Source organism: Melitaea cinxia, chromosome 11 (assembly GCF_905220565.1).
Source record: "Melitaea cinxia chromosome 11, ilMelCinx1.1, whole genome shotgun sequence".
Lineage (NCBI taxonomy): Eukaryota > Metazoa > Arthropoda > Insecta > Lepidoptera > Nymphalidae > Melitaea > Melitaea cinxia.
In genome coordinates, this window is record NC_059404.1 from 1,008,013 (window position 1) to 1,022,803 (window position 14,791).

The window sequence follows — 14,791 nt, forward strand, 5'->3', positions numbered from 1 at the left end:
TCTGTAAGATCGAGGTACTTCCCCAGTCGGGCTGCTTCATAATTTGAGCAGCATATGTCCGGCTGTGCCCTACCTTAGTTTACTATTTATAAAAGTAAAAAATAATATTATACATTTCTAAGTTGTCGAAGACGATACATAAAAATATTATAATCGTGTTTACTCGCAAACAAAAAAAAAAAACCAACTTCAATTACATTGAAGATGGAGGTAACAGATTTCTCATAATGATATAACTTTCATTATCGTCATCAATTATTCAACGAATTGCTTAAATATTCGGTCAGGAGTTTTAGAAAACAACGCGCGCTGAGGCGTTATTTTGAATATACTCCCTCTATATCCCTCCCCCCACAAAAACTTTTAATTGAAATATATTTCATATACTTAAAGATAGGCTTTCAAATACAACGAAAAACAAACAACGAATTAAAAGACAATTAATAAAAAACGACAGTAGTTATTTTTTCTTTCTTTTTATTTTTTTTACATCTCATCTGTACACTGTAACTGGCCAACATTTGCAGTTTTACCCGTTTTATTTTTAATTTTTTCGATATTAATTATTTTTCAATAATAAATTTGGTCTACATATTCATAATAAATCTGATGACAGAGGATGGCACCTCCAACTCAAAAAAAAGGTGCAGTTCCTATAACTTTGGTCTCTTTATACGTGTCTTAAAATAATAGTGTTTGCTCGCAAACGAAAAAAAAACGACTTCAATTACATCGACGAGTAATACAACGTAGATCGACGAAAAAATACTCAAGTAACTGCGCGTTATCAAAGATTACTCAAAAAGTGGTTATCAGATCTCAATGAAATTTATTTGTGACCACATGACAATCATCAGCTTTCGATTAAATTAAAAATTATTAAAATCGGTACACCCAGTAAAAAGTTCTTGCGGATTTTCAAGAGTTTCCCTCGATTTCTCTGGGATCCCATCATCAGATCCTGGTTTCCTTATCATGATACCAAACTAGAGATATCTTCTTTCCAACAAAAAAAGAATTATCAAAATCGGTACATCCAGTAGAAAGTTATGCGGTATAATACAACGTAGGTCGACGAAAAAAAGCGTCAAGTAAAAACGCGTTATTAGATATAGCTCGAAAAGTAGTTGTTAGATCTCAAATAAATTTAAATGGGACCAATTGACACACACCACCTTTCGATTAAAAGAAAATTTGTCGAAATCGCTCCACCCAGTCAAAAGTTCTGATGTAACATACATAAAAAAAAATACTGTCGAATCGAGAACCTCCTCCTTTTTTGGAAGTCGGTTAAAAACAGTTTTCAATCGTTGATTTTTTTTTAACCAATCATCAGACTTGTTTATTTTAGCTCATATTTAAAATTTCATAAGTAACTAAGACCATAGATACAAAATAAAATATTTTTAAACATGGCGATGTAAAAATGTTTATCTACTAATTATATCTCAAATAGTCTTAAATATAATTAATAAGTAATATTCTTATATAATCTAAAATCACAGACCGTAATATAATAAGTGATTAAATTTAGTTTTAACTCTTCAGAGGTTTGTCTGGAGGTAAAAACCAAGCTGCTAATACACTACCTGTAAATAAAAAAGGGAATTTAGATATTGTTTTCGCAAATTTCACTCAGAGAGGACTGTCCTCCCGTGACCATGGTTGCTGTCAAGTATCCGAAACTTCGGGCATACTGTTTCATTATTAGGGGAATTTAATTTGCTTACTCTTAAATATATAACTCGAAGAAAACTTTTCGATGTGGATACGGTTGTATATTTATTACGGTTCGAAATTAGCCCAGTTATAGATGGATGGATTAACCGTTACGGTAGGGTTTCATTTGATCCATATGAGTGCAGAACAATGAAAGTGTCTTAGTCAGTAAAAAAACCAGCGCAAAAGCCAGTGCTGCAACCGCTGTGACAACGCGTCGTCAAAATATATTACACCTATACCTTTACACAGTAAAAATAAAATTAATGTTATTTTAGATTTAAAAATAAAGCTAATTAAAACATAAATAACTCACTTAAAACAAGAAGCGCCCACATGTAAAATGTGACGTGGCAGTGATAGAAGATGAGGTTGCCAACCACGTTGATGCCGATGAACGTGCTCGTCCGACCGACCATAATACTGAGGCAAGCCACCATCCCCCTGTAATAAATATTATATGTATATATATTTATAAATATATATTTTGCGAGATCTGTGCTTGGAATATATTTTTTAAATTTAAACTTAACATCCAAAGGCTCTAAAATCCCCATATGTTTTATCATCATTATCATCATGAATTATTGCTTATCCTACAAGCGATTTATTATTTGAGACTAGAAATCGATAGTGACACTGACGGTATTTTTCTGTTACAGTATCTCAATATTTTTTTATCTGCGCTCGTAATATTGAAGACCGAAGTATAAGATAAATAAATAAATAGAAAACGAGAGGACGTAATTTTGTATTCAAACGAGAATCACGTATAAAACGTTGCTGGTGCTTAATAAATCCCAGCAGAGTAAGTGGAAAATTGGACTGAGATATACTATATTTAGTTAAATGCTCTGAAATTGTTGGAATAAGCCACATATTATGGTAATTTTCCGTCATCTATCGTGATTTCAATTAAATTTAAATATATTGTTGTCTGCCACATACTTAAGATTTTAAATAAACTATAATAAAACTAATAACTCACCTACAAGAGGTAGGGTACAAATCCACAAAATAAGACGCCAAGATGCCCATACCAAGGTTCGTACAGGTGAAGACCATCAACAGAAACACGCTTGAAATAGGCTCAGGCATCAAGTTTAGTAGAACTCCACTTAAAGATGAGATAGTTAAGATAGTCAAAAGTACAATCCTCCGCCATTTCATGAGGTAGGAGATAATGAAAGTTAGAAAAGCGTAAATGCTTTGTGCCATGAATAGAGTGATAATCACGTTGTCTTCGATGTAACCAAGGCATACTTCTGGTGTCTGAAATGGAAATAAAAATGTATTTATACAAAATATGTTTAAATAAGCAAAAGTTTTTGTGATTGTAGCTGGCTGTTATGCTAGCACTCGCTAATTCGGTTCCCGTTGACATCATATCTTCGTATGGGCAGACTAATTCCCAGCGTTGTTTGTTCATTTGTGTTATTTGGCACTCCGAAAGAATATCTTTTTTCTACTAGATGATTACAAGCTACTTGCCAACCGCCACTGCATATCCAAGAAATCCTTATTTACATCAAAAGTAGGACAAACGACTCAACAGTATTATCTGTTCTAAAATTATTATGGTCACTGCGGTCCATAGATATTTCTAGCATTCAAGGAAGTGTTTGTATGTTTCCCGCTCCTTACTCACAAATTGTGAGTCACAATATGATCACAAGCACAACACTGTTTGAGAGCAGTATCATTTGGCTGTAATCGTCTGTACTTAGAGATCCAGCCACGTTGCTCCAAATTTAAAGTAGGTATTTCGTGCTATGGACTAACCTCCTAAAATCATGTCTAGCTTAGAAACAACTTTCTTAACACACGAAGTAAAATAACTCACGATCGCAGTGGCATTAGCTGATAAAGTTCCATTGATCTCCGAAGTTGGATTTATAGAGATTACTGAGCAGATGTCTCCAACAGTGGTGGTGTTCTGTTCCATGCTCAGCATGACTGTGTTCATGATGTAGGGCAGCCATACAAGGAGACTGTTGTTACTGTAAAGAAGTTAGAAGGATTTTTTAATATTCCAAATTAAATAGTTTTGATAATCTAAATATTGAAGACACCTAAAAGATATATAGAAATAACTAATTCATCATTGGCCTCAATCCGTCTGTTGCAGACGATTTAAACAGTGAATAAGCCGATACCTGAGCTGCAGCCTCTGCTACACGCCCCGCAGGTAAACTTCTCTTCCTCCGTCACTAACACCACCCGGTGTTAGTGACGTAGGAAGGCTGTTGCTGTCACGTTTTTCTTGCCGCCAAAGTCTCAAACCAAGCTTGATCGTGTACCTACGTCCTTCCACAACAACTTTTCTCCATCCGTCACGTTTCTCGGCAATTGCTTCCCAGTTTCAGGGGCTGATACCAAAGGCGTGCATATATCGCTTAGCTCAATCCTTGAACCGTAGCATGGGCCTCCCCATGTTACGTTTTGCATTTTCTACAGTACCAAGCAAGATCTGCCGAGGCAGGCGCGAGGGCTGCCAACACAACCATTTCTGCTTTAGTAACGCTGTGAAGCTGCAGCTGTGCAATCTTAAGAACCCGCTCGTTGGTAACTCTGATTACTTAATCAGTAATAGCTATTTAAAGTTTGTCAGACCCACTGTAATGTGACCTACTTTGAGAAGGAGTTAGTTTTCTTAAGTAACTTTAAAATATCCTTACGTGAAATATACAACAGCAACTATGAAAAACAGTTGGAGGGTCCTCCAGAGCATAGGAGGTCGGAACAGAGGTGCTCCCAGCTCGTACATAGCACGACATAAAGATGTCTGCTTTGTGGCCACTGCGTCTTCTAAGTATATTGATGTTACCTGGAACATATCAATGAAATTTATCTAATTTTCTTGTACTAGAAATTTAAAGGAGCGTGTTTTCTGTTTTGTCGAGATATTAAAGAATTTTTGTTTTTAGTTTTATTTAATCAGATAATTTTCTTTAAAAAGTCATTCATTGACTATAATATATATTTCCAAGAAAACAAAAATCCTATATATCTTCATATTGGGTAAAATACCACTTCGCTAATTAAGAAGAAGGTTTTTTGTTCCTTCACTCTGATTGTAGGCGAGCATATCCTAGAACTATTTTTATACTTTTTGCTTCACCCATTTGATGCCCATGGACTACATGATTTTGACCATTCTATTTTCTTCCGTTAAGATATAGCATATGTCACTCAATGATAACGTAACAGTCTCCTGGTAAAGGAATTTTTCAAATCAGTCTCTTATTTTTTGAGTTTCTTCAAAAATACAAATCTTTCTTCTTTATAATATTGGATGTGATTTCTCCAATGAACCTTATAATAATTATAGTTGATTTTTAACCCTCTACCATTAGTCAACTTACTTGAAAATTATCTTTTGAATCTCGATTGTTAATAGAATGCATGTGTTGTAACACTTCTATCGCTTCGTCGTTCCGATCGCAATTGATCAAGAACTTTGGACTCTCGTGGAAGAAGCAGATGGCAGCCCCACCGATGCCCAACGGTAACGCCAGGACAATGATTAGGAGACGCCATGGTGTGAAGTTAATACCGAGGAATGGTATTTCAGTCTCGAAGTCAAGTAAGAGAGTTGGGTAGGACATAACTGGAATTAAAGAGAGTTAAAAATAAATTTATTGTTGCTAAGCAAGTTATTCTGTAATCATGTACTATTGTTGAAATGTAATCTAAGAATGGAATTAGAATATGTTTTTTTTTTTATTTAATTTTTGGTACTAGGCAGCAAAACAACAAGTACGCACTGCGAAATGACAATGCAAAATACGAATGAGACATGTGTTCTTGGTATCATTATGAGCTCTAAATATATACTTTAAAATTTATCAACGATTGTAAGTTATCACCTACCTGCTCCAATACCAGGTGATAAGATAAGCAGACATGTCATCAGAAGCATGTACTTGCTCCTCACTCTCTTGATGCAAGATTCACCTACGAGAGTATAGGTGGCAGAATTGGCTGCACATGAACTGAAAATTAAAATTGTTTATGTATTTAACTTAAGCGTAAATAGTCTTACTACACTAGTTGGTAACTATGGAGTTCGTTAGGTTATTACAAACAACGCCAATTTTATTTCTGACAAAAGTAGAAGACTAAAAATAGTACAGCAATAAATTTCCTGCTGAAAATATGGAGCAGCCCGACTGGGGAGTACCTCGACCTTACAGAAGATCGCTTCAGCCTGTAATATCCCACTACTGGGCATAGGCCTCTTTCCCCATGTAGGAGAAGGATCAGAGCTTAATCCACCACGCTGCTCCAATGCGGGTTGGCGGATATATTTCCTACTATGAGTAACGATCGCTATCAGGTATACATGATAACAACCGGGACCGATGGCTTAAGGTGCTCTCCGAGGCACAGTGGGGAGACCCACAAGGACTGCACAACCACCCAGACCACGGCAAACACCTGTATGGCCAAAATAAAGATGTTGCCATGTGCGGGGATCGAACCCGCATCCGCCAGCGCAACAGACACAATCCATGGCTGTAACCGTTGCGCCAACGCGGCGTCAGAAGATCACAGCCGAATAATAGTGTTTTCAGGCACCGTTTTGTTCCTGATAAAGAATAATGGGACCAGAGCTCTTGTGGAGAATTAAGGATAGGGTCAGCAACGCGTTTGTGATTGTTCTGGTGTTGCAGACGTCTATAAGCTACTATTACTAGTTACATATTTTTTTAAGCCCGACTGCGATAAATAACAACTAAAAAGGGGAAAACGAGCTTTAGAATTTAGTGTGAATTGTATACAGTGCACCGTTATTACACATCAATAATACAATTAATTATACGCTTCGAATTATTGCTACTAAACATGAACGATATAAAAATACATTTAAATGCACTGACATAATTTTTTATTTACAAAAGTTAATATGTTATGAAATAAAAAAAGCTAATTATTTGCTAAATTTTTGATTCATCAAGAAATAAACATAAAAATTCTACTGACTCTATAGTATATATAGTTCTAACGTTTGTTTTATTAAATAACTTTTTATAAACACATTGTTGCCTTGGTCTTGAAAACGGCTTGATTGCCGCGGATACCGTTACACTGTTGTTCAAATTAATCACATGGTTCAATTAGTGCGGGTCAATGTAATGAATTCCTGAATAAATTGCGCTGTATTAATATGACATATTCCCCATTATTAATATGACATGTTTACGACCATTTATGCAACCGATGTAAGAATAACAAAAAAAAAACAATTTATATGAGTTTGAATGTCAGAGTCTAGATCCAGAAGAAAACTACAATCACAAGAACATAAAGAAAATTTTCGCTTAATAGATTATAAAAGCGTCTTCGGTGCGACAAAGCCAATACTGCGGTCACCAACCCGCCTGCCCAGCGTGGTGACTATGGGCAAAACGCATGAGGGGAGATTGGGGAGGCCCATGTCCAGTTGTGGACTGTATAGGCTGTAATGACGATGATGAGATCATAAAATATTTAAAATACGGCAATCCAAAATATATGTAATTGAGAAGTTTTAATCTTAATTTACCTTTATGTAATATTAACAGAGTAAATGACAAAATGAAATAAATTTTATTGGTAATTAGGAACGTTGCCAAAAATGTCAGTTTCGAAACACAACGAGTACTTGTTAACAGAAAAAAAATAACATTTGTATATCTGATGTTTGACTGGACCATTGGCGTTGTTTGTAATGGACCTGCTTTCTGCTCCGCGGTTTGGTGGTTCGATTCCCGCCTGAGTGTTATATTTGAATTAATTATATATGTCTTATTTCTATGTATAATTATCAAAAAAAAGTTAGCTATACCAGTCGGCTGTTAGCTATAACACAAGCATTAAGTTGCTTACCGTAGAAACAGACGACCGTATGTGTGTCATATGACATTTTCATTTATTTATTATCTGTTGTATATAATAACAAAGGTTGAGTAACAACACCGTTTCACACTTAAATATTGGAATGTTTTTAATCTACCTTTATAAAGTATGTGAATGAGAGATTAGTTAAAGCAATAATTGTGGTTAAATTTTATATAGCCTATATATAGCCTTTCTTAGTAATAAGACTATTCAACAAAAAAAAAATTTCAATTCGATTTAGTTCCTGAGATAAGAGCGTTTAAACAAAGTCATCAGCTTTAGTATATTAGTATAGATAAAGAAAAAACCTTACAAACAAACAGACAAGAACTTCATTAGACCGAGGATCCACCAGTTCGTAGAGAAGCTGGCGAGGCAGGAGAGCACGAAGGCAGCTTGGACGGAAACGATGAGTGAAAACTTTCGTCCACAAGTGTCTGAGATGTATCCCCAGATGTAAGAAACTAGCAGAATACCTGAGAAGAAAAGAAAATAAAAGATTGTTATTGACTAGACCTGTAACACAGTTCGCAGTGACCTAGGTTCCAGAGACCAGGGTCGGGAAGAGGAATATTGTAACTTCCTCTTGAGCCAAGCGCAAAGCTTAAGGTACTAAGGTCATGGTCTCTTCAATTTCCTCCTTTATCCCGTCCACCTAGATACTAAGGTTGTTCGTGAACTTTTTTATTTGCAAGAGGCTGGACTCTAGGCCGTGCCATTTCTGGGTGTCCATTTTCGCCTCCGTTTACATGTGTTTAAAATATTTACGTATTCAACAAACAATAATTACTCGAATACGTTAAACGTAGCCTTTTGTTGTATAGTGATCGATTCCGATCGTGAAAAATATCTGGCTCTTGAATATTTCAATCATCAGATTTACAGTGGTAGCTTGGACGAAACCTTGCATGAAACATTAGTGCATTAGTGCTTTTTCACTTCTTAAAATAATAGGTATTAAGACAACTGACAATTAAAGACTTTTCAATATTTTATTCTTGTTTATGGGATAAACATAATTATAGTCGATTCCTTTACAGGATTTTTAGATGAGATATTTAAATAATCCATTATATTTACCAACATAAGGTAATGACGTCAAGATTCCCTTCTGTGCGACGGTGATGTTGAGGTCGCAGGCCACTGACACCACCAACCCGAAGCCGAAGAGGTCCACGCCAATGGCAAGGAGAATCAACCCGCAGGTCAGAACGAGAAGTACATTGTACAGACCGTTACCTGTAAATATTTAAAAAAAAGTTATCGAATGTTGACAAAACCGACGTTTGTTATGATACGGTGAGAGTACCTTGAGTTGTAGGCAAGTTTTTTTGAGGTCGATTTCTCCATTTTCTGAGTCATTATCGACGATAATTTTAAATAGGTTAAGGCACATTATAACTTATCTCTATATGGTTATATCTGTCGGTTGTTTTCAAGCAAAGTGGTTCAGTAGAGTCGTATGTTCTAACTAAACATCTGACGTAGGGCACGGCAGGAAATGGTACCTCGACCTTACAGAAGATGACAGCTAAATAATACTGCTTTCAAGCAGTGTTGTGTTCCTGTTAGTGAGTAAGGTGACCAGAGCTCCTGGGGCAAATTGGGGAAAGGGTTGGCACGGCATTTACGATGCTTCTGGTGTTGCAGACTATAAGCTACGGTAATCGCTTACTATGAGGTGAGCCGTACGCTTGTTTGCCTAATTACACAAAAAAGTACATTATAAAGTACAAACTTAACTCTTATTTTTATTTTTACTTATTAATTTGAAAGTTACGAACTACATTAATACATGTACGTTATTCAAAAACTACATCTGTAATGCAAATAGTTGTTATTGTGCTTTATCAATATATGCATTAATTCAAAAATAATCACAAATTATGTAAATGTCACTTGAATTGTGTCTGCAGACAAAGATCAAATGCGAGTGACGCTCGCCTTCAAAGAATTCCGTAACTCATATTTATTGCTTATTATTGCTTGCTTAACGTGAACTCATGTGCTTTGCCCATAGTCACCACGCTGGGCAAGCGGGTTGGTGACCGCAGTACTGGCTTTGTCGCACCGACGACGCTGCTGCCCGTCTTCGGCTTGTGTATTTCAAAGCCAGCAGTTGGATGGTTATCCCGCCATCGGTCGACTTCTTAAGTTCCAAGGTGGTTGTGGAACCTTGTTATCCCTTAGTCGCCTCTTACGACACCCACGGGAAGAGAGGGGGTGGCTAAATTCTTTAGTGCCGTAGCCACACAGCACAACACATGAGTTCACGTTATTTTTGGCTAAAACTTGTGGAGGCCTATATCCAGCAGTGGACTGTATAGGCTGTAATGCATGTAATGCATTGCTTGCTTTTTTTTCGACTGTGCAATGTTGCGCGCATCGTATGAGCGCTCACACACTGGTGATTGTGACTTCGATTCTCGCTCGAGATGAATATTTGTGTTTATACAAATATTTATTTTCCGGTCTGGTTGTTAGTCCTTGTGGGGCTCCCCACCGTGCCTCGGAGAGCACGTTAAGCTCTTGGTTTCGGTTGTTATAGTGTACATCTGATAGCAATCGTTACTCATAGTAGGCAATATATCTGCCAACCCTCAGTGGAGCAGCGTCGTGGAATGAGCTACAGCCTACGACCCGTCTCCTAAATGGACAAAGACGCCTATGCCAAGCAGTGGCATGTAACAGTCTGAATCTTGATATACATTGCATTTAATTTTAAAATATAGAATTTACTGTTTAAGAAAATATATAAGAAACGTGTGTGAAAAAATGGGAAGTACAATTGTTTTAAAGTACTGACGATGACGCTCATAATGACGTTTCACAGCGTTTATAGTTTTTTTTTTATGTAAATATAATAATACAATAGCATTAACTGTAATAATACGAATAGCAGGCATCAATTTATGGTTTGACTTTAAAGTTATATCATTTTAAGTGATTATTATTTCATTGACGCCGCGTTGGCGCAAAGGTTACAGCATGGATTGAATTTGTTGCGCTGGCGGTTGCGTGTTCAATCCCCGCACATGACAAACATTTATATTGCGCATACAGGTGCTTGCCGTGATATTAATGTTTTTGCAGTCCTTGTGGGTCTCCCCACCGTGCCTCGGAGAGCACGTTAAGCCGTCGGTCCCGGTTGTAATCATGTACACCTGATAGCGATCGTTACTCATAGTAGGGAATATATCCGCCAACCCGCATTCGAGCAGCGTGGTGGATTAAGCTCTGATCCTTCTCCTACATGGGGAAAGAGGCCTGTGCCCAGTAGTGGGATATTACAGGCTGAAGCGTAATTATTTCGTTAATTTCATAGATAACGCATTTTCACTACCACCTTGGAACTTATAAAGCCGACCGATGCCGGGATAACCATCGAAGTGCTGGCTTTGAAATACACAGGCCGAAGACGGGCAGCAGCGTCTTCGGTGCGACAAAGCCAGTCCTGCGGCCACCAACCCGCCTGCCCAGTGTGGTGACTATGGGCAAAACACATGAGTTCACTCCATTTTTGGCGCAAACTTGTGGAGGCCTATGTCCAGCAGTGGACTGTATTAAGCTTAAGTGATGAGTTATAATTAGAACAAAAAGTATTTACATGAACATAATGAGTTGCCTTAATTTTTTATATCACTTGTTTCTGGAATATACAAAATGTGTTTGCTCACAAACGAAAAAAAAAAAACCGCCTTCAATTTCATCGACGAGTAATACAACGTAGATCGACGAAAATATAGTCAAGTAACTACGCGTTATCAAAGATTACTCAAAAAGTAGTTATCAGATCTCGATAAAATTTATATGTGATTTAATAATAATTTTGAAATTTACATGATAAACATCAGCTTTTGATTAAATTAAAAATTATCAAAATCGGTACACCCAGTAAAAAGTCATTGCAGATTTTCGAGAGTTTCCCTCGATTTCTCTGGGATTCCATCATCAGATCCTGGTTTCCTTATCGTGGTACCAAACTAGGGATATCACCTTTCCAACAAAAAAAGAATTATCAAAATTGGTACATCTAGTAGAAAGTTATGCGGTATAATACAACGTAGGTCGACGAAAAAAGCGTCAAGTAAAAACGCATTATTAGATATAACTCGAAAAGTAGTTGTTAGATCTCAAATAAATTTAAATGGGACCAATTGTCATACACCACTTTTCGATTAAAAGAAAATTTGTCGAAATCGGTCCACCCGATCAAAAGTTCTGATGTAACATTAATAAAAAAAAAAATCAGTCGAATTGAGAACTTTTTAGTAACTCCTTTTTGGAAGTCGGTTAAAAAAAATACTAAATAATATGTACCAAATGATAGAAACCCCAAAACAAAAAACAAATATTAACAAAAATAAAATAATGAAAGTTTTTAAAATTGCACTTTGTATCAAAAACGAGAATATAAATTACGTTTAATTGTTTTATTTCATTGTTATTCATTTACAAAGTCCGCTTAAATTATATTTATTGCACACGTTAGTGAATAATTCACTTACAAATAAAAATAATTATTTGGTAAAAATTTAAGATAGGTTATAGATATGCTGACGTCCGCGCTGGTGTATTGGTGAGCCGTGTCGGCGGCGCCTAAACACCGAGTGTTGCGCGTTTGATTCCCACTCGGAGTAGATATTTGTGTTTATACAATTATTTATTTCCGGTTTGGCTGTTAGTCCTTGTTGGTCTCCCCACCGTGCATCGGAGAGCACGTTAAGCGTACATGATAATCAGGTAAGGTAAATCAGGTGATAGCGATCGTTACTCATAGTAGGGAACATATCCGCCAACCCGCAGTGGAGCAGTGTGGTGGATTAAGCTCTGATCCTTCTCCTACATGGCGAAAGAGGTCTATACCCAGCATTGGGATATTACAGGCTGAAGCGTATAGATATGTATAGGTTTGTATAGACGACACATACGTTTGACATTCAGTGCCTAGTCGTTGAATGTGACACACTTATTATTAATTAATTAATGAATTCACGATATAAAGGAGTTAATGACCTTATCAACTGAAATGACAACAAATTGTTTTACAGTTGAAAATGGCAAAAACAACTAGGTATTATAGCTTCGGTGATAGTTCAATGAACTGCTATTTAGACAAAATTTTAACAGTCCGAAAACTTAGAAATAAAAACTTTGGGAAATTCAATTTCACTATTTCAACTAGCATTAGCGTAAAAAAGATGCATTTAAAAAAAAACGAGTGTGCTTGACCTTTGACCACATGACTGAAGCACAATAGGCCTGCACGTAACTGGCTATGACAGAAAGAGAGAAAGAAAATGTGTACTCGCACCCTCTCTTGCTCCGTTCGCCTGACCCGATGAAAATTTTCATAACGCTCTCGTCACGCATTCACCAACTTACTCGCCGAGTCAAGCGTGCGTGAAGAAAGACTTCAAAAATATCTATGTATATACTTAGGTATACGGTATACATAGCAACTTGAATATATGTGTCATTAGAGAACGTTTAGCAACAGCGAGCGAGTTCAGAGTTTGAATTGATTTAGATTCGTATAATAGGACACCGAATATCACCAATATCTAACAATACTTTTTTATTAAGATTGATTTGAAAAAACAGAATCTTGCATTGAACACAGAAACAAAAAAATCATGCATTTGTAGTTTTATTGAAGTGAAATCTTCTATAGCCGCATTGGACACTTTTTGGTAGGGTAAAATCTTATGGGTTCCCGTCACCGACATGCTCATGACGGGCGCGGGCGCAGCGGCCGAGTGCTGCGCCTTTGATATGCGAAATTTTGTGCATTCGCGTCACTGACATGCTAAATGAAATTTCAACGACTATCGACAGTCAATATAACTGCCATTTTTTAAATTGTATCATTTATGATATGTATATTAAAAAAAATTAAGTACTCAAACAACGGAGTATTAGCTTTCAGTGAAATTAAAATCTGTAGATGTCCTATATTTAGAGTTGGTAAACATTTTGCTTTGGCAAATACATGCAAAATGATTTAATTGTGTCCAAATTTTCTTAAAGAAAAATTCTAAATTAGGGTCTATTTTACATGTTACTGATGAAGTTATCTGACGTATAAAAGATACCAAAAGGATTGTGTGATCTGTACAAAAGATACCAACAGATGTATGATATATTTTCATTTTTTTCCATTATCAAATTTCAAAATATCAGGCAGATGTTTTCATTCGAAGTCTGTTAACTCAAAATTAAAGCTTAGTGCCTCTTTTACTTCCTACATACATTAACTATCAGTAAATGTAGTATAAGTATGCAGGTGCTTACTCTTTACAATACCGATTTAAAATCACTGTTTTAAAAAAATTACTAACATCACTCAAAACAATCAGACTCAATCTATAACAATGTAAGACACGAATCGAAGACGAACAAAAGATAATAACTAAACAAAATATCATTTATACTATCGATGGAATTCTAGAAACCAATGATTCCTAACCACATAATTACTAATAATGACAGTACCAGTTCTCTCCAAGGCGTCTTCGAAAGGCGTCGGAGTTTCTTTTTCTTTATCCATTGTGCGTCCGTTTGTAAACAACCTGAAACACGACTGAATAAAAGCTGTTGAAACAATTTCAAAGTCATGATGAGAACAACGTGCAGTGAAGCGAAAAACACGCTCATGTACTTATGTAGCGGTTTGATGATCGCTGCAACTTTATTTTTTTATTTTTAGAAATTGACAAGGTGTTGATACTGCTGTCACTGCACTGGCATGTCATGGTTTCAATTACCGCTCATAACAAACTATTCGTGGGCAATAGATGTCTGCCGTAGTTTAAATTACAAATGTGATGGTTTGGATAAATCGATGATGCTATTCAATTACACTAGAGTGACTAAAAGAATGTGGATATATGAACGATGAAGACTATATTTTGTCCCGAAAAATATTTTTTTTATGTGGCAAAATACGCCTACGTTATTTTTTTTCATAATACAGCATTTCTGCATCATACATAATAAACATATATATATATATATATATATATATATATATGTATATTTAAAATAATCACGTTGACGATGTTGAGGGCAGCTAATGGTATAACCATTCTAAGATTTATATAATAAATCTATAGTTTTATTTTCATTTTACTGGCTACAATATGTATTGACACATCATCTCCTACGTAAGTAGAAAAACTAATACAGT

At 36.1% G+C, this 14,791-nt stretch overlaps 1 protein-coding gene across 1 annotated transcript; it reads right to left on the reverse strand.

Annotated features, from left to right (window-relative positions):
• Positions 1–1,415: 1,415 nt before the first annotated feature.
• Positions 1,416–14,191, reverse strand: LOC123657771 (synaptic vesicle glycoprotein 2A-like). The gene is made up of 10 exons (XM_045593284.1): positions 14,098–14,191; positions 8,683–8,841; positions 7,916–8,078; positions 5,593–5,714; positions 5,085–5,329; positions 4,398–4,546; positions 3,563–3,719; positions 2,708–2,991; positions 2,036–2,163; positions 1,416–1,589 (listed from the first exon to the last, which is right to left on the reverse strand). Exons 1-10 carry the CDS (start codon positions 14,150–14,152, stop codon positions 1,537–1,539), a joined length of 1,515 nt encoding a protein of 504 aa, XP_045449240.1. The 5' UTR covers positions 14,153–14,191; the 3' UTR covers positions 1,416–1,536.
• Between the last annotated feature and the right edge of the window lie 600 nt (positions 14,192–14,791).